This window comes from Gymnoscopelus microlampas (assembly GCF_963454915.1).
Source record: "Gymnoscopelus microlampas genome assembly, chromosome: 3".
NCBI classification, from domain to species: Eukaryota; Metazoa; Chordata; class Actinopteri; order Myctophiformes; family Myctophidae; genus Gymnoscopelus; species Gymnoscopelus microlampas.
In genome coordinates, this window is record NC_139940.1 from 5,588,229 (window position 1) to 5,608,138 (window position 19,910).

At 40.7% G+C, this 19,910-nt stretch overlaps 1 protein-coding gene across 2 annotated transcripts in view; it reads right to left on the minus strand.

Annotated features, from left to right (window-relative positions):
* Nucleotides 1-19,910, minus strand: part of pogzb (pogo transposable element derived with ZNF domain b) — a 71,311-nt gene that overhangs the window by 41,787 nt on the left and 9,614 nt on the right. For both annotated transcript variants that reach the window (XM_084051798.1, XM_084051797.1), the window contains exons 4-7: nucleotides 12,110-12,148; nucleotides 10,763-11,025; nucleotides 6,937-7,033; nucleotides 4,970-5,116 (exon numbers count right to left, since the gene is read on the minus strand). In XM_084051798.1, the coding sequence (XP_083907924.1) occupies nucleotides 4,970-5,116; nucleotides 6,937-7,033; nucleotides 10,763-11,025; nucleotides 12,110-12,148 (546 nt within the window). The remainder of the gene's footprint in view (nucleotides 1-4,969; nucleotides 5,117-6,936; nucleotides 7,034-10,762; nucleotides 11,026-12,109; nucleotides 12,149-19,910) is intronic.

Sequence of the window (19,910 nt, forward strand, 5' to 3'; positions counted from 1 at the left end):
AAGAAACCTAATGCTGGCCAACAGAAAATAAGCATGTGTGCTCCCATGTCTACCTGTGATGCCCTGAAATAAATGATAAAAAGGGGGGAAGAGGAGAGTCTCAGTCACCAGAACCAGGGACGTGGATGTGTTGAAAATTAGTCTATGGTTAAAATGGAGATTGGATTTGAATATGCTTGTAGATCATCTTTGAAAGAAAAGGAGGGGGGCATGTGAATGCATATCAAAAAACTAAATAAAAACTAAAGAAACAATCATGTGGGGGGTCCCCACATGATTTTAGGGGGGTCCCCAGATGATAGTGAAGTGACAATTTAAGGACTTTTAAGACATTTTTAATACCTCAAGAAAAGAAAAAGACCAAATACTGCATCAAAAGTAATCAACAAACTAACATTGGCCGAATTAATAAAAAATAATAGCCTATAAGAAAGAGGCCAAAATTGTGAAAATAGTCGATCTACAAGCTCACAACGACTCGCAACGCGAGGCGTTGTGAGCTTGTAGATCAGCTATTTTCACAATATTAATCTGTGGAACAAAGTCAATACTGTATATATATTCTGATAGAGATCATTAGGGCTGGGCGCTAAATCACGATTATTTCAAACTTCTACCTTGATTACGATTTTTTCCACTGAATGTTTTATTTATTTTTACACACTCTCTGACAAGGTCAGTGCTGACAATAGCTATTAAAGCTAACTTACACTTTTTCTTTGTGATTTTAAAATAATTAAAGTTAACAGCTGATCTCTTTATGGCTATTTATTGAACCTTTCTGAACAGTTGAATTGTTCATATCAAAGCACAGTAGCACACATGACTTGAAATGAAAATATCTCATGGAACAATTTCACATTTTAGTTCTAAAATGTAGAGAATAATGTCTTATATGAAAGAAAAAGACAAATCATGTACAAATATTGTATTGATCTCTTGTAAACAAAAATACATCATTTTAAATGATGCTATGTGCCAACAACACACTGCTGAATGATAAAGAGTTAGAATTGTGCATGTGGTCTTCAATCTTGTTCTGTCACTCTATGCTCTAGTACCCATTTTACTATAGGTTCTTACTAGCATGTTCCCATCATCAGGTTTCAGGCAGGATCTGAGGCATGTAATAAGGTTTCCTCCTGAACCAAATACTGGCTCGGACGGGGAGCTTGTGGTTGATACGCAAAGGCACTTTTTTGCTACCTTGCTTAAGAGTGGGAAAGTTAACACAAGTAAGACGCGCCAACGCGGGAAGCGAACGCAGCTTGAAAATAACAATAAGAAGAATAGAAAGGAATGAGCAACTGTAGAGAAGTGGGTGGTACAGTTAAATGAGTGAGAACAGGGCCGCCACAAGAAGGCTCCATACCGCTAGCCCCATTTTTTTTTGGTCTTTTTAAAATTGTTATGTTTGTTTGTGGTGTGTTTTTTTTTGGGGGGTAAATGTTTTTTGTCTTTGTAGTTTTTGAAATGTGTTTGGTTTAGGCATGTTGCAGGCTGTTGTGCATTTTAATCAGAGCATTGTCTACATTCCTGCGTTCTTCATGGCCTTTTGCCTTGTTGATTTTCTCAAATCTGGCGCATCTATGAACTCCTGCTGAGGTGTCGGCAGAGGTGGTTTAGGGCGTGCGGCTCTTGAGCGCCGCATCGTGGCAGCCTTTTGTTGGCGCAGCTGGGTCAGGCTTTCGTCATCCAGTTGTTGGCGGCGGTGCCGGTGGCGTTCAGCATCTTGTTGGCGCAGCTGGGCCAGCCTTTCGTCATCCAGTTGTTGGCGGCGGCGGTGCCGGTGGCGTTCAGCATCTTGTTGGCGCAGCTGGGCCAGCCTTTCGTCATCCAGTTGTTGGCGGCGGCGCTGGTGGCGTTCAGCATTTTGTTGCCGCAGCTGGGCCAGGCTTTCGTCGGTTAGGTTTTTGCGTAGATGCTGCATCCGTTCCCTGTTGAGACGGCGGCGACGCTCTCGTTTACTCTCCTCTGGGCTATCTGCACCTGCATTAGGCATTGGGCTGTTTGATGGTCGTTCGTTTTTGCGTAGACGCTGCATCCGTTCCCTGTTGAGACGGCGGCGACGCTCTCGTTTACTCTCCTCTGGGCTATCTGCACCTGCATTAGGCATTGGGCTGTTTGATGGTCGTTTGCTTTTGCGTTGACGCTGCATCCGTTCCCTGTTGAGACGGCGGCGATGCTCTTGTTTACTCTCCTCTGCGCTATCTGTCAAAAATGAGGATTAAAACCCACAATTGTAGTAGTTATTGAGGCAAAAAAAAAAAACGTATTTATTTGACTGTATGTCGCTTAGTGTTCCTTAAAATTGTAAATGATGAACCTGACTCTACCTATTACAGCATTGCTAGCTAGCTACATGGAGATGCATAGAAATGTATGTTGTTGTTTTTTTTGGCAAAAATAAGGCTAAAAACACACCATTGTATAGTTATTGCCCCCCCCCCCCAAAAAAAAGCATATTTATTTGACTGTATCTGGCTCTGTTGTGTGCAAATTAGTCATTTGGAATCCCATGTTACAGCATAGCTAGCTAGCAAGAAGAAATCTCAAACTGTTCTCAAAGTAAGGCGTTTTCTTTTCAACTTGCCATCCGGCCTGAAATATGCACAAATGACATGGAATTCTTAGATATCCCTATAGATGAACTTGTGTATATGCTTTTAGATGTGTTCTTTTTGACTGTAGCTGCTATATTTCTCTCAGAGGAGTGTAATTAGTCACCCAGGGGCAGGCGGATTTCAGCCACACTGTAGTGCACTCTGAGATCTGTCAGCAGCCAATGAGAGCGTGAGTCACATGGGGGCGCGGCTGCACACAGGCAGTGCACACAATACTGCACACAGACAGACAGACACACACACACAACCCGAGCACGGTTTCATAGTAAGCTCCATAGTAAGCCTTCGGCGCGCCTCCTTCCGCTGCGTTCGCAATGATGCTTTCTCCACCATTCCAGTGGATTCTCCTCACTATTCAGCCAGGGAAACACCAAGTAGCTGCTCAGAACCTCTTCTACCATTTGCTGAAGTGACACGGTGGGTGCAGCTTGATTGATTGATTGATTGATTGATTGAAATTTGTATTAGGCAAAAGAATGTAAAACAGCACAGTTACATTTATAATACTTTTGCCTAAAAGGTCCGACCAAAAAAGTCCTTGCGGACTTGTTTCCGTTGGGGTCCTTGAATTAATTTCGTAGACATATATAGTAGCAACCACACAGTTCAAAAATCAACATAAAAATACAGAGAAAAAATAACACTATGTACAAAAAAGCATGAAAAATAAAAAAGATACAAAAAAAGGGGAGGGGGGGTCGTCTGTCTACCGGGACACTGGTACAAGCTCCTCTTATGGCCTCCAGAAAGATGAGTTTTTGGGGCTGTTTTAAATGAGCACAGCGAACTGCATTTTTTGAGGGATGGGGTTAGACTATTCCATACCTTGGTGGCCGTGCTGTAGGAGGAGAATTTGCCCATGTTTGTTTTATGGGTGGGTGGTACCAGATTGTTGTTTACGCTCCCTCTAGTGTCGTGACTGTGGGTGTCACAGCTGAAGGGGATGCCTCACTTCCTTAGAAAAAAACGTCCTAATGAGATCCTCGGCTTCTTGGCTTGTGATGAGGATGTAGAGAGCTCTCTGTGGTACTTCTCCTTAAGGTGCCCGAGGATGCAGGTTTTGATCGTTGCAGTCAGCTCCCACGTCATCTTCCTTCTCAGCCAGCACTCAGGAATGGAGGATGTGTAGGACAGGCTTCACAAATCCTCCTAAATTCTACAAACCTCCGGTGAGACCAAAATGTGTTCTGCCCGGTTCTCCTCAGTGGCTGGAGCATTTGATCTGAATTTGCACACAGCCATTGACCATTACCATGTGCACTTAACAGCGAAGCCCGTTAGGTGCACACGTCCAGACGGGACGTGACCGGACACGGCATAACCCCAAACTACTTTCGCACTTTCTGCACACTTCACCGGGTATGGACCAGTGAAATGGTAACATACTCTCCTGACAGGCCATCTGTGAACTCCATGCATCAACAGGGAGAGATCTTTGTTGAGGTCAGAGTAAAATGGAATAAGGTGCCTCGACTTCGTATCCTCGGCCTCAAGGACCTGGAGGATGGCTTTCTTTTGTTCAAGGACTCTTGCAGTCATCACTTGCGTTGATGCCCATCTGGTAGCACAGGCTGTTTTTAACTTGTGTTGTGGCAGATTAACCCATTGAGACCTGAAGCCGATTCTACATGTCTCCTAAATCTCAACAGTTTTCTGAAAAACATATGTTTCTATATCAGTGGTTTGTTCCAGGGACCCCCCAGAAGCAAAGATTTGAGTTAAAAATGTTCGCTTTAAAAATATATATATTCAAAGATTTGCACACGTTTTCACGATTTTTCAAAAATAGCAGATCTACAAGCTCGTAGCACGGCACCGAGTGCCGCGCTACGAGCTTGTAGATCTGCTATTTTTGAATAGCCCAAAGTGTAAAATAATGCTTTTTTAGCTCAAATCTAAAAATGACACAGTTCCAGGTCTTAATGGGTTAAGTTCTTGCGGTGCCTTCCTCAATGCCCCTCTTCTTTTTCCAGCTATCTGTCTGTTTTATGTTCTTTTTTTCGGTTTCAGTTCATTCTCTATTAATCGCCCAGCCCTAGTGATCATTGCTATAAAGTGTTTGTTCAGTAACAGTGGTCCATCTATCCCTCCAGATTTTTAGTAAACAGAAAATAAGACGTGATTGTATAGATCTGCTATTTTCATAATATTTTTAACGTTTTAGATTTTGTTGAAAATGTCCACCTATAATACGTGTATGTTATAATGATATGCCCAAAAAGGATCACGTATTTTTTTCATAAATGATTGATTACCGATCATATTTTATAACTAGATGAAATCAATTTTGATTAACAGTTGCAGCTCTAAAGTGGTTACGTTATGCGTTATCGGGGGGAACTTACCTATACGCTGCTGGGAGACGATGGGGGCGGAACTGGGTTTGGTGGCGCTGGCTGCTGATTGGCTGATGGGGAGAGTGAGGTAGGTGGGCCGGACTGTACCAACTGGAGGGGGGACACGGGGCGGAGCCAACGGAGCAAGGGGAGGGGCTGAGAATAGAGCAGAGTTATTAATGAATCTTCGTACTGTTACTGTTATTATTACGTCTACAGGTGATTGTCATGAGCTGTATGCCATTGTCATCAAGATTAAAACAAAACAACACAACAAAGAAAAGGCTTCAAATATTTCACTTCGTCAGTCTCGAATATAGGAAAGTTAAACTTTTTGAATTACACAACACAGAGAAAATGTCCTTTCCGCAATATTCTAATTTTATTTATATTACTATGCAAGTGTCACTAGAACTGTGTTATTACATCATTATAATGAAAGAAACCTCTTTGTGGTGCTCTGGAGTCTCTGACAGGGTTAGACATTCATTTCCATTTATCAGACCAGGACAGATAAGGGACAACTTCAGATATTTATTACATACTCATCTATATCATGACAACTATATCAGTTGCTTTTCAAAAGTACTTATGTTATGGCATGATTTATAATGAGAAGCGTTCTCCATAACTGCTGAAAAAGCAGCTGTTCGGAGGAAGCTGCTAGTTGTACATTCTGTCTTGACTGTACGTGGTATAATATTGGCCTATACGTGTACATTGTAATGTCTGTTTGTACTGAAATTAAAGGCATGATGATGATATAAGTATAGAGTATTGGTTCTCAAAGTGGGGTCCGGGGACCCCCAGGGGTCCTTGAGGGAGTTCCAGGGGGTCCCCATCTTAATGATAGATAGGAACCAAATTGTCCCTTATGGGTCAATTTAGGAACCAAATTGGGAACCAAATTGACCCTTATGGGTCTATAACTCAGAGAAATTTTAACTCTGTGAGTGTACAAATGGAACCAAAATGGACCCGTTAGGGTTGTACACACAAATTAACATTGATTGTAAAATATAAATTGGGGTCCCCGAGATAGAAACGACGATGATCTTATGGGGGTCCTTGGCATATCGTTTCAAATGGGGGTCCGCGGACTAATAAGTGTGAATTTGGGGGTCCTTGACATGAAAAGGTTTGAGAACCACTGGTATAGCGTATAGGTTTATGTGAGTTTACCAGGGTAGACTTCTTCCACTCTGACATCACAAAACCTTATACTGGATGTTTTCTGAAGGTTGGGACCGGGACAGATTTAGGTGTTCAAACACTGATTTCCAAAATGTATGATTTATTTATTGTTTGAGAATGACAAATTATAACATAAGTGCTGTTTTTTTTTCCATACGAGTTGAACATTTCCAGCATTTAAAATGAAATGCCTTTAACCCATTAAAACCGGGAAAGCATCTGTGTCATTTTAGCACTGGCTATTAAATTATTGCTCCTTGGCACGAAAAAGTTTGAGAACTACTGGTTTAGAAGGCATTTGTAGAATCAGCCTCAGGTCTTAACTCTTTAAGACCGGGGAAGCATTGTTTGTGTCATTTTAAGATTTCTTTGGGCTATTCAAAAATAGCAGATCTACAAGCTCATGGCGTGGCACCGAGTGCCACGCCATGAGCTTGTAGATCTGCTATTTTAGAAAAATCGTGAAAGATTGTGCAAATCTTGGAATATATATATTTTTAAGTGAACATTTGTATATATATATTTGCACAAAAAAAAATCTAAAATAGCAGATCTACAAGCTCATAGGGTGGCACTCGTTGCCGCGCTATGAGCTTGTAGATCTGCTATTTTTTAATAGCCAAAGAAATCGAAAGTGACTGAGATGCGTTCCCCGGATTGAATGGGTTAAACATTGAAATGATCAGATTAGACATTAGTGGTCAGGTGGTCAGGTTTGACGTTGTGATGTTCAGATTATGTAGATTATCATGTTGAACATTGGGATTATCAGCAGCTCTTACACTGGATGAAGGTGAGAGGCTGCAGGCTGGATCCGGGAGCCATGTTCAAAACTAGCCGTGTCATTTGGAATGGCCTCCCAGCTCCCCCCGGGAAACCCTGGAGGGACAGACACGCACACACAGAAAAACACATTTTCAAAAATAGCAGATCTACAAGCTCATAGCGCTATGAGCTTGTTTATATATTTTCGACGTGCGATACAGGTTATGATGACATTAACTCATTCAGTGCCACTGGCCAAAATTCATTGTAAAAAAAAAAGTGCCATTCAGTGCCACAGCCAAAATTCATTGTAAAAAGAAAGTGCCATTCAGTGCCACAGCCAAAATTCATTGTAAAAAAAGTGCTTAGGAGCCGAGATACAGCCTTTTTCAGTAAGAAGTTAAACAAGAAGTGAATGGAGCAGAACATTTTCAAATCATCATATCTTGGGTTCTGATTTTTTCTTTTTTTTTTAAACGTCCAGTGTGCCACTGGACCTTTTAGACGTCCAGTGGCACAGGGCTTATATCACAACGGACGTTTTAGACGTCCAGTGGCACTGAATGAGTTAAGTTCAACCGAGGTTTGATTTCACATGCGGCTTCACATTTTACTGTAATAAACAGAACCTGTCTACTGGTTTGGGTCAGAACCAGTAAAAACTAGTACCCATCTACTGGTTCTACTGATTTGGGTCAGAACCAGTAAAAACTAGTACCCGTCTACTGGTTCTACTGATTTGGGTCAGAACCAGTAAAAACTAGTACCCGTCTACTGGTTTGGGTCACACACACACACACACACAAGTTTGGGTCACTCACAGGTACTAGTTTTTACTGGTTCCGACTCAGAACTAGTACAAACTAGTACCCGTCTGCTGGTTTGGGTCGGAACCAGTAAAAAGAAAACCGTGCCTGTTAACTCAACTCAAATTGTACTTATAGAGCACATTTCAATGACGGAGGCCAACCAAAGTGCTATACAACACTGCAACAGAAACAACAATGTTACAATACATACAATGCAAAAATACAATACAAAAATATAAAAGATACATGCGGCAATAAAACCATTAAAAAAATCATAGCAGAAAATAGAGAGGTAGAGTCAGTGGTCGTGGAGTATCGGATTAGCTGTGCTCAAAGGCCAGAGAAAAGAAATAGGTCTTCAATAGTGATTTATAAATTTCTATGGACTGAGCGGCTGTTATATTAAATGGAAGGCTATTCCAGAGCCTCGGGGCAGCCACAGCAAAAAAATATTGTGAAAATAGCCTAACTACAAGCTCACAACGCCTCGCAGTGCGAGGCTTGTGAAATTGCAGATTGGCTATTTTCACAAAGTTTGCCCTTTCTTACTATATTAAATATATAATATTTGAGAATTTGCCCAATTTGGTATTAAAAAGGTCTTAAGTCATTAAATTGTAACTTTAGAAATGTGCAGATACCCTGTATACATTTATAATGTATGTTGGTTTGTTTACTGTTGAGTGAGAAAAAAATGTTGCACTTGCACCTTAAAGGACGACTTCACCACTTTTCAACCTATCTTCATATAATAGGTCCTCACTAATGCACATGATAAAATGATACATTTTTTTCCTACTTGGTCTGTGTCTCATAGGAGGACTGTGGACAGTCCAGAAACCCGTCTACCAGTGACATCATCGTTAGGCAGGATTTTTTTTTCCAAAAAGATTACAATTTTTTAATTCAGATTTTTATTAAGGCGAGAACAATGGGATCTATTATTGCATTGCAACTTTCCAGGAATACAAAGCCTGCAGTTTCTATTAGCTTGGATTCCCCATCGATGATGTCACTGGTAGACGGGTTTCTGAACTGTCCACAGCCCTCCTCTGAGACACAAACTGATTAGAAAAAAATTGTACCATTTTATCATGAGCATTAGTGAGGACCTATTATATGAAGACAGGTTGAAAAGTGGTGAAGTCGTCCTTTAAGCTAATCATCTGGAGACCCCCTGAAATAATTTGGCCCCAGTTTGGGAACCACTGGCTTATTGTACAACATAGTTTTCTCACTCAACAGTAAACAAACCAACATACAGTATAAGTACAGGGTCTCTGCACATTTCTAAAGTTACAATTTAATGACCTTTAAGACCTTTTTAATACCAAGTTGTCAAATATTACTTAAGTAAGAAAGAGGCAAACATTGTGAAAATAGCGGATCGACAAGCTATTTTCACAGTATTTATCTGTGGAACCGAGTCAAACTAAATGTAATGCCTACAATTCCAATTGCTTGTCAGGGTGGGGGGGGGGGTCAGTTCAAATCAGAGGTTGCGTTAGTCCGATGGTTTTGACCGTTTTTTTTATGACAAAGACCGGAAAAAATAAATCTCTCCGGACATCCTGACCGGTTGCCCTAACAGGTCAGCTGAGCCACGTTAAGAAGGATTAATCTGAAATGCCCATTTTTGTGCAGTGCCCTTTGATTAGAAAATGCGTTCAAACACAATTTATTATTGAGAAACCAGCATGCGCAAATGGTAATGTAGGTAATGAATGTATTTGATGACCCTGCTATATAAAATGTGTATATTACTCGTTCATCATGGTTCATGTTCAAATAGCTCAATCCAAAATATAATGCTGTAGGCCTAAGTGTTATGCTGTATTTACGCACCTGCTTGTAATTAATGCATAAATATAATTATGACCGGTATTTTTTATCAGATGTCCAATAAATTTGAATCATTCCGGACATTGGGACCGGCAGATTAAAATCCTAGCGCGACCCCTGGTTCAAATATGATTATTTTGGGGGTTTGCGGCCTGAAATGTTTGGGTACCCTTTTTCTAGTTCATACATGGGCATCTGGCGGCCCGCGGGCCACATGCGCCCCCCACCTTCACTTAATGCGGCCCGCAGGTTAATATTGGAATACTGATATATTATTGATTTCAGCTGTTACAATTCCAAACATGCAAACATGACCCGCTTTAATTACTTCAGTCTGTATTAGTAGCTTAATGACTAATATTAAAATTATGTTGTCTTTTTTTTTGTTCAATGTATTTGTATTTAAGTTCATAAAGTTAACGTAAGTATAATTTATACTTTATTAAATAAAAATGTTACCTCTCAGGATTCCAATTGAAAAATAGCAACAAACAAACCTGGATTCCAATTCAAAAATAGCAAAAATACCAGATCTACAAGCTCAATACGCGGCGCACTACGACGCGTTTTGAGCTTGTATATCTGCTATTTTTGCGTGTATAGCTATTTATGTGACAGAATGGCGAAGTACGGCATTCATTTACGGAAAAAAGTTGAAATAAGAGGTGTCTGCCCAACAGTATGCAATGTGTCCCTCTGGAGTGAGTGTGGAAATATAGTGGCCCTCTACATCATCAAAGTTGCATCACCCCTTTCTCTAGTTCCATGGTTCTCAAAGTGGGGTCCGGGGACCCCCAGGGGTCCTTGAGGGAGTTTCAGGGAGTCCCCAGCTAAATGATGGATAGTTAAGAACCAAATGGACCCTTATGGGTCTGTAACTCTGAGAGTGTACAAATGGAACCCAATGGACCCAATGGTTCCATTTGTACACTCTCAGAGTCAAATTAACATTGATTTTACAATATAAATTCGGGTCCCAGAGATATAAATGCCATTAAATGTTTGTCCGTGGCCCTAATGCATGTCAAACTGGGGGGTCCCTGAAATTAAAATGGTTGAGAATCACTGCTAGAGCCGTAGAAATCTTCTCTTGTGGGGGTCCCTGGCATATATTTTCAAATGGGGGCTAATAAGTGTCAATTTGGGGGTCCTTGACATTAAAAAGTTTGAGAAACACTGCTCTAGTTAGTACCTGTGTGGTGAGCAGGATTTGCTGGGGCGCGCCTCCTCCAGGACCTGGAGGGAGCCAGAATGTTTGTCCAGCAGGTGTCTGCGTCAGGAAGACCTGCTGGCCCTGGTTGGAGATGCTGGGAGACAGCAGCGCCGCGGGGGAAGTGGTGAGGGCAGCCATGTTGGGGGTAGCATTATTAAGGGTACCAGTGGTAGTAATACTAGTAGTACTAGTATTCGTGGTGATGGTACGAGCTGGTACTTGAGGTGTTGGCAGAGTTGAAGCTGTGGAACAGACGGGTCATGTGATTAATACAGACGAAAATATGATGGTCAAATAAGGTAAGAAAATACAACACTATAGCAATAATGCACATAATCGTCCCCATTTAAGAAAACTGTCTCGTTGTAATCGCTTAAACCCTACAGTTTAATTGAAAGGGGTCCCCTAGGGGTCTGTACTTGGCTCCCTCTTTTTTCCCCCTCTACACAAAACCATGCTCGCCTATTATGACATGCCCAGAATAGGGACGCTTTCACTGCTCATGCAGTGAAAGACGTGGAGAACAGATCTTTAATTTAAGCTGTAGGTCATTCCAATGGTTGGGACACTAAAACAAAAGGCTGTTTTTCACAGTTCAGTTTTTACTTGGAGGACCTTTAGTGTGAGCCAATCAGTGATCAGAGTGTGTCCTATATGTTGGTAGTGTCCCATCAACTGCCTTAAAAATAAACAGGTACCACTACCAATGTTTATTTCACCTGTCAGCCTAGGAAGGCCAACCCACTCTATCATACAGGATGCAGTGATGAGTCCTATAATGTTCACTGGAAATAAATGGCAGAGCAGAATGATAAACTGTATCTATATGGGCTTGAGGACAGAAGGAGCAGCATTCTTATAAATGACATCTCCATAGTCAAACTGAGAGAAGCATTTTTCTATCATGGCCACACCCACAGGACAGACTAGGTCAAAACTTTCCAGAGGTGTGTTATGATGCGGTAAGTAATGGGATACTATTTGAAGTGTTTTATACAGTACTTCATTTTAATGTTTACATTTACACTGGAAGTCACTAGGGCTGAAACTTTTGCCCAAATATAAAGATTGCCTGACAATTTATTATTATTATTATTATTACCCTTATTATTATATATAAGTACTTTGTGCCTATTTCAAACTCGCAATAACCCATGCAATGCCAGGGACAATTAAATATCTCAATATGTTGACCCAGAGGTCAACAACATAACTTTTCATTTCATAATATGGAATAAAGATGAGCATTGACATTTTGGTGAAGTTGTTAATAGCACATCATGTCAATATTTGATTAAATCTGTCGATTGATTAATTATGACTCACCTGTGGTCACAGCAGGTTTGGGAGGATCGGGAGGCTCTTCTACAAATAGACAGACAGATATTTAGGCAGGCGGTCAGACAGACAGACAGACATACGTTCAGTAGGTATAACAGTTAACAGACAACATGGAACAGCATGTATCTTGGCCCAGTTGGGTTAGAACCAGGGGGGGGGGGGGGGGGTATCAATCAATATGATATTGATTGATAGATGTCATACATGGCTACATGGATAGACTGGCCTCCAGGTACTCTGACAAGTGACAACAGGTGCACTACTATAAGAAATTCCCCCAAAATGTATGCTGACCAAGTACGTTTGAACTAGGTACCTCACCTTAGAACCGTGTGACTGGGGCTCAACTGGTATGTGTGCATAATGGAGGCAATAGTACTTCCCACAGTTGGCCTGGGTCCGATTTCCGACACAAGGCCCTTCGCTGCTTGTGGATCTGCTATTTTTTTTTAAATCATAGTGCAAATCTTTAAATATAATACAATGGGTTTTTTTTGTGTTTTTTTCCCCCCCGAAAGATTTGCACAACTTTATGATTTTTCAAAAAAAGAGTGCTTGTATATCTGCTATTTTTGAATAGCCAAAGTATAAAATAATAGTTAAAGTGGTGACACATATGCGTTCCCAGTCTCAATGGGTTAAGGTGTAATATTTCTACAATTGCCACAAATTGCTCCAAAACATCTATATCCAATCATGTAGTAGTTTTCTTGCCTACCTATGTTGAATGCACTTATTGTAAGTCGCTTTGGATAAAAGCGTCTGCTAAATGACTGTAATGTAATGGCTCTGCATGCAATGTATTGCCTTAATTAAAACAAACAATTTGAATAGGACAGAATACAAACCATGTTGATTGATTGAGTGATTCATTAATTGTTGTGTGTACATAGGAACCAAAAAAAAGATAAAGAGCTTATTTACAATTAAGTAACTAAGAACATTTACTCAAATACTATATTTAAGGGATGGATAGTTCACCCCCCAAAACATTTTTTGATAACACACCCCATGGAGACTTGAATTCATGGAGATTATTTTGTTTTTGTCGGATACCTAAGCCAATAATTTAATGACCGGCGGCGTCTCCGGTAGGAGACTCAAAGTGTCAACTGTATGTCTCCTACCGGAGACATTAGCATCTTTCTGCTGGTCATCAAATTATTGCCTCAGGAACGCGACAAAAACGTCTTCATGAATTCAAGGCTTCATGGGGTGTGTAATTGATAGAAAAAAAGTCATTTTGGGTGAACTATCCTTTAAGTACAGTACTTGAGGTGTTTTTTACTTTACTGGAGTGTTTCCAATTTTCAGTACTTTTTCTCCACTACATTTCAGAGGCAAATATTGTATACTTTTACAATTATTTGAAAACTTTAGTTACTATTTACTTTGTAGATTTGATTACTATTACAAAACATACATTAACCACTTCAGCCCTATATACATTTCGGCCCTTTGAAAATAACAGATCTACAAGCTCACAATGTGTCGCGATGCGACGCATTGTGAGCTTGTAGATCTGCCATTTTCAAAAGAAGTGTACATTTACTTTTGGTACTTAAAAGTACATTTTGACAATTTAGAATTCCGGACTTCTACTAATTCCTGTGTGGCCCTTTGGATTTTATTATTATTATTATTATTATATTCATGTCAAATTTCCATGTCATCCCTACACAAGGTGCCATTTTGCCAAGAACGATGAAAGTCCCTCCGGGACACTTTTGTGAGGGAAAGAAAAAAAAGAGATGTATATAAAAAATAAAGCAATTCATATATTAAACCCTTCTCTTTTTTTCTCTTTGTAATTCACATTTTTATTTGGGAATTGGCAGAAAAGATAAACGCGTTTCACATTAGAAACTATTCAGTCCACAATTCTGTTATGCTTGTGACGTTATGCAGTCTCTGTGTGGAGGTCCTTCTTGATCCCCTCTGGTCCATAATTGTCCTTGCACAAACAACAATATCTGCCATGTTTTTCAATGTTCCCTAAATTATTTCTGTGTGCAAAAACAACATGCACACCAATTACACTGCAAACAAATAAACACCAAAAAAAAACACACAGACATTCATGTGGGTGTGATTTTGACAGCCTCCTGACCACTTAAAGTTCTCTCTCCTCCTCCTCCCTCCCTCCTTCTCCTCGCCACCAGAGCCATTTATCAGAGAGTTCCGCCACCTCCGTTCACCTCATCAGGTCTTTGGGCGTTTGACATCAGTACCAGTAACACTTCGAGTTACATGAATCGCGTGACCGGCGGCGCTGTTTTCTGCCCCCGGGCTGGTGGAACTCTCCACCAACAGCTCGGCACGAAAAGGGCCAGCATCAAAGCCAACGCCGAAGTCAAACCCAAAGCGCTTTTGCGTCTGGCCCGAGTGGAAGACGGCGAAACATTCGTCCTTGCATAAGGGGACAAGACAGCCTTTACAGTAGTACCTTGTCTCTTTCCGCTCTTTCTTTTGGTAACAAAGCCTGCATCGCTTACTCGGTTGCTGCTTTTTGGCGGTGGGCGGTAACGAAACGAGTACATGTACAGGTGGAGGGGCATTGGTCACTTCCTCAACCGCGGGCTCAACCCAAGCATGTCTCGGGCTGGTCCATGACTTTATGACACTTTGCGTGAACGATAGAAGACATTTACAGTTGCCCTGTGGGTGTTTAGCTTTGTATATGACAAAAGCATTGAACATGCAGATCTCAAAGAGATAGGCCACAAATTTGCTCGTCCACTTGTTGGACTTACTGACGAACGGGTAGTACACGATGTTCTGGTCCAATTTATCAACTCCATTCATACACTTACTGTATGCGACGATGCAAGCAGGCTTCGGTTTTGCCATTTTTTCACCCTGGCCTCTCGGAACCTGAACGTTTCCGATTTCGTTGCGGTGGAATGTTGAAACCATTCTCACTATGCTTTTGTCCCGCCATGCCAAGACCATCATTTTGTCATTGTGACGCACAGTCGTATCCCCGACTCGCAGGTCGGCATTGGTAAGGTGTCGAATGAACGGCGGTTCGCCTCGGTTCTTTCTTAGCGTGCCACAGACGTGGGTTTTCAGCTCAAGTAGACGCGCGCACATCGGTACAGAATTGTAGAAGTTATCAATGAACAATCTATAGCCATAGCCTGCTAGGCCATCGAGAAGGAAGACGACCGTGTCAGCTAGGGCAGCATGTTCTCCACAGTTGGGCTTCATGTTGAAACAGTACCCCGTCTCAGAATCACACAGGATGAAGGATTTTATGCCGTTTTTGACAGGCTTTTGCGGATTGTGCACTTTGAAGTTTAGCCGCCCGCGAAACAGAAGTGTTCCTTCATCGATGCAAATGTCTTTGTTCGGTTGATACATTTCACGGAATTTGGAGACTAAGAAATCTAAGAGTGGGCGGATTTTGAACATCCTGTCAGTACCACGGTTTGAGAAGTTAGCATTATCGCTGAAGTGAAGAAATCTCCAAATAAGTTGAAATCTGTTGAGAGTCATGGTCTTATTGAAGTAGGGGGTAGCTATTATTTCATCTGTAGCCCAGTACCTCTCTAGCTCAGACTTATGAACAATACCGGTGAGAAAATGGAGCCCTAGGAAAGCTTTTAGTTCCGACAGGTCGACGGGTTTCCATTCAAGGGCTCTAGCATATGGCTCTGGCAGAATATAACTGACAGTTTGAATGCACTGCTCTGCGTACAAATTGGTCTGAGCGACAACACGCTGGAGCAGCTCGTCGGACAGGAACAGCTCAAGAAAGTCAACTGGATCTTCGGACTCGAGAGCAGCGGCTCCATTGAGAGGTCCAGGGTTTGCGGTGAAAGGAATGTCTTGTGGCTTCCAGTTCTTTTCATTCCACTCAGAATCTGAAGCTGGAACCGGAAAGGCGTCTGCGTTTCGTTTCCGTTTTCGACCTGTAAATCATAGAAATATGTAATCACTATAAAATATATATTTTTTGTGTTGTATAAGTGCGCTGTGCAAAAAAAAAACTTTTTGGTTACACTTTAAAGGTCGGCTCTATAATGCGTTATAACTGCATTTATAATACATTATAATGCACTTAAAAGGCATTATAACACTTGTTATAAATGTGCATAATTAGGAATTACAACTTATAATAATACAATGTATAAGTGCTGGTCATAATGCATTATACATTCAGTGGAACAGCACATTATAACTACCAGGTAACACTTTAAAGGTCGGGTCTATAATGCATTATAACCATATTTAAAATACATTATAATGCACCATAATGCATTACAGTGCACTTATAATGCTTCATAACACTCATTATAAATGTTTATAATTATGCATAACCACCAACAAAGCCACTTTATGACTGACTATGTTATAGTAGTTATAATGTCCTGTTCCACTGAGCTTATAATGCATTATGACCAGTGGTGTAAAGTAACTAAGTACATTTACTCAAGTACTGCACTCAAGTACACTTTTGAGGAATTTTTACTTTACTGGAATATTTCCCATTTTCAATACTTTTACTCCACTACTTCTCAGAGGCAAATATTGTACTTTTACTCCACTATAATTATTTACAGCTTTAGCTACTTGTTACTTTGCAGATTTAACCACTTCAGCCCTATATATATATTCTCAGCCCTATATATCTACAAGCTCACAATGCGTCGCGACGCATTGTGAGCTTGCAGATCTGCTATTTTCAAAATATTTGTATACATGATGAACTTGAGAAATGAGACATTCTGCACAATGAGTACTTTTACTTTAAGTGTATTTGATGCCAATACTTTTGTACTTTTACAGTACATTTTTACTACCCGACTTTTACTTGTAACAGAGTATTTCTGCACTGCAGTATTGATACTTTTACTCAAATAAAACATTCAAGTACTTTTTCCACCACTGATTATGACCAGCACTTATAATACATCATAAACGTTGTTATAAGTTGTCATACATTTGAGTGTTATAACACCTTATAAGTGCATTATAATGCATTACAAATGTTATTATAATGCAATGTAGACCCGACCTTTAAGTAAAGTGTTACCAAACTTTTTTTGTTCTTACCTCTCTTTTTACTGCCAACAGGTGGTACTGTGGAGCTAGTTGTGGGCTGTGTCTCAGTCGACTCTTCGTCTGAAATCACAGTAGTAAAATAGTTTGGTAAATATGATGTGCAATTATTTACACCCCCTCATGTCTCAGACTGGTCCATGACTTTATGATGTAAATGATAAAAGCATTGAACAAACATATCTCTACCAGTGGTTCTCAAACTTTTTCATGTCAAGGACCCCCAAAATGATATGCATCTGGCCGCGGACCCCCATCTCAAATATTTAGTTCCAGGGACCCCCCCAGAAGCAAAGATTTGAGCAACAAATGTTCGCTTAAAAAAATATATATATATATAAAAGGTTTGCTCATATTTTCACGATTTTTCCAAAATAGCGCGGCACTCGGTGCCGCGCTATGAGCTTGTAGATCTGCTATTTTTGAATAGCCCAAAGTATAAAAGGTCATAATTATTGTGATGCTATATTAAGCACATTTTCCTGGTTACCCCCTGGAACCCCCTCAAGTACCCCTGGGGGTCCCCGGACCCCACTTTGAGAACCAATGATCTATGCTACAATGCAAGCTGGGCTTCTGTTGTTTATTATTTTTTAGTTCTTACCTCTATTTTGACCGCCATCGCGTGGTAACGTGGCACTGGACGTTGGCTGTGCCGTCTCCCCCTCCGAGTCTGAAAGCACTTGGTAGTCTGAAATGTTGGTAGTTAGATATAAATATGATGCACACAAAATCTAATCAAATTACAATTTCGGCATTTAGCAGACGCTCTTATCCAGAGCGACTAACAATAAGCACATTATGTATAATACATCAAATGCAGATATAGTTACCACGCATCTACTGTCATAGTAAAATACATCTACATCATCATCGTTATCGTCAAATACGTCACATGCATAGATACAGTATAAAAACATTCATTTGATTTCATTTAACCCATTAGGACCTGAGGCCGGTTCTGAAAATGGTTTCTAAATCCTAATAGTTCTTTTTTTTTTCTTCTTTTTTTTTTACATAATATAAAAATATAAAAATAAATATATGAAAATACAAAAATACAAAAATATTAAAATATTAAAAAATCTCAAAATATGTTGTTCCAGAGATCGCCAGAAGCAAAGATTTGAGTTACAAATGTTCGCTTTAAAAGTATATATTTAAAGATTTGCACAAAATGTTAACAATTTTTCAAAAATAGCAGATCTACAAGCTCATAGCGCGGCACTCGGTGCCACGCTATGAGCTTGTAGATCTACTAGTTTTGAATAGCCCAAAGAAATCTTAAAAAAAAGGACACACAGCTGCGTTCCCGGTCTAAATGGATTGGTGCACCGGCTTCGAATGCCATCGATGCATTGAATGGGAGATTATCATGTTTTATCAGACCATTGAATGGGCGAGTAGGCGACGAGTAGGCGATATACTGACCAACCCGCGATTTATCAGACCATTCGTTGGGCGTAATCAGGAGCTACTGACCAACTCGGAGGCAGAGCAGTCCCCACAACAATATTTACCATTCTGTGCCTATCGGTACATAACTCCTAACGACGCTGAGTAGGCTCAGGCGAACGTCACAACGTTCAGGACGGCAACTCGCTCGCTTTAGCTCGCTCGGTGGTCCTTCACGTGGTTCCAGTTCGCCTGAGACTGCGCGCCTCCGTCATGGTCCCAAACCAAAACCGGACTTTTTAAAGGAGGAGTTCACCCAAATTTTTTTTTATTTTCTATCAATTGCACACCCCATGAAGCCTTGAATACATGGATTTATTTTGTTTTTTGTCACATTCCTAAGCCAATAATTTGATGCCCGGGTGTATTTCCGGTAGGAGACACAAAGAATCTATCTTACCGGATACATTAGCCGGTAGGAGAAAGGAATCAAATTATTAGCTTAGGAATGCAACAAAAACACAAATAAATCCATGGATTCAAGGCTTCATGGGGTGTGCAATTGATAGAAAATAAGTCATGTTTTGGGTGAACTACTCCTTTAAGTCATCTCCGTCGGGGGTCAGCATGTCCTGGTAACACCCAATGAATGGTCTGATAAATCGCGGGTTAGGTCAGTATGTCGCCTACTTCGCCCATTCAATGGTCTGATAAAAAGGTGATAATGTCCCATTCGATGCATTGATAGCATCCGAATGGGGCGATTAATCTCAAACACGATACAAATGCCATTGTCTTCTTACCACTGGCAGTTTGGAACGTTAGAGGACCTCTGCTCCCCGTGTCCTCCCTCATGGGAAACCATTCTTCATCCGAGTCCAGGTCTGTGTCAGAACGATCAGAAGATTAAGACGGCTTTGAAATTGTAAGGGCTTTCTTTCCACGGCTTCGCGACGATGTGGTGTTTTCTCTTGTACTACGTACGACGAAGATGATGATGATGTGTGGCCGGGCGATTGAGCTTCGCCTTGGCTCAGACTGGTTGGCTGTGCCGATCAAACTGCAAATATTGTACCAACTGCTACTAAATACTACTAACTGCTTTCCTCAATCCTACAACTAAAACAGTGGTTCTCAACCTGGGGGTCGCGACCCCCAGGGGGGTCGCCAAATAATTTGGGGGGGTCGCCAGATTTTTTTGGTGAATTTAAAAAAAAAAAACATTTTTTTTTTTTTTTTTTTTTTTTTTAAACAAAATATTTTTTTATGTTATCATTAATTCATGTTTTATCAGTTAATTTACTCAATTTACCCACTTTTTGCAAAA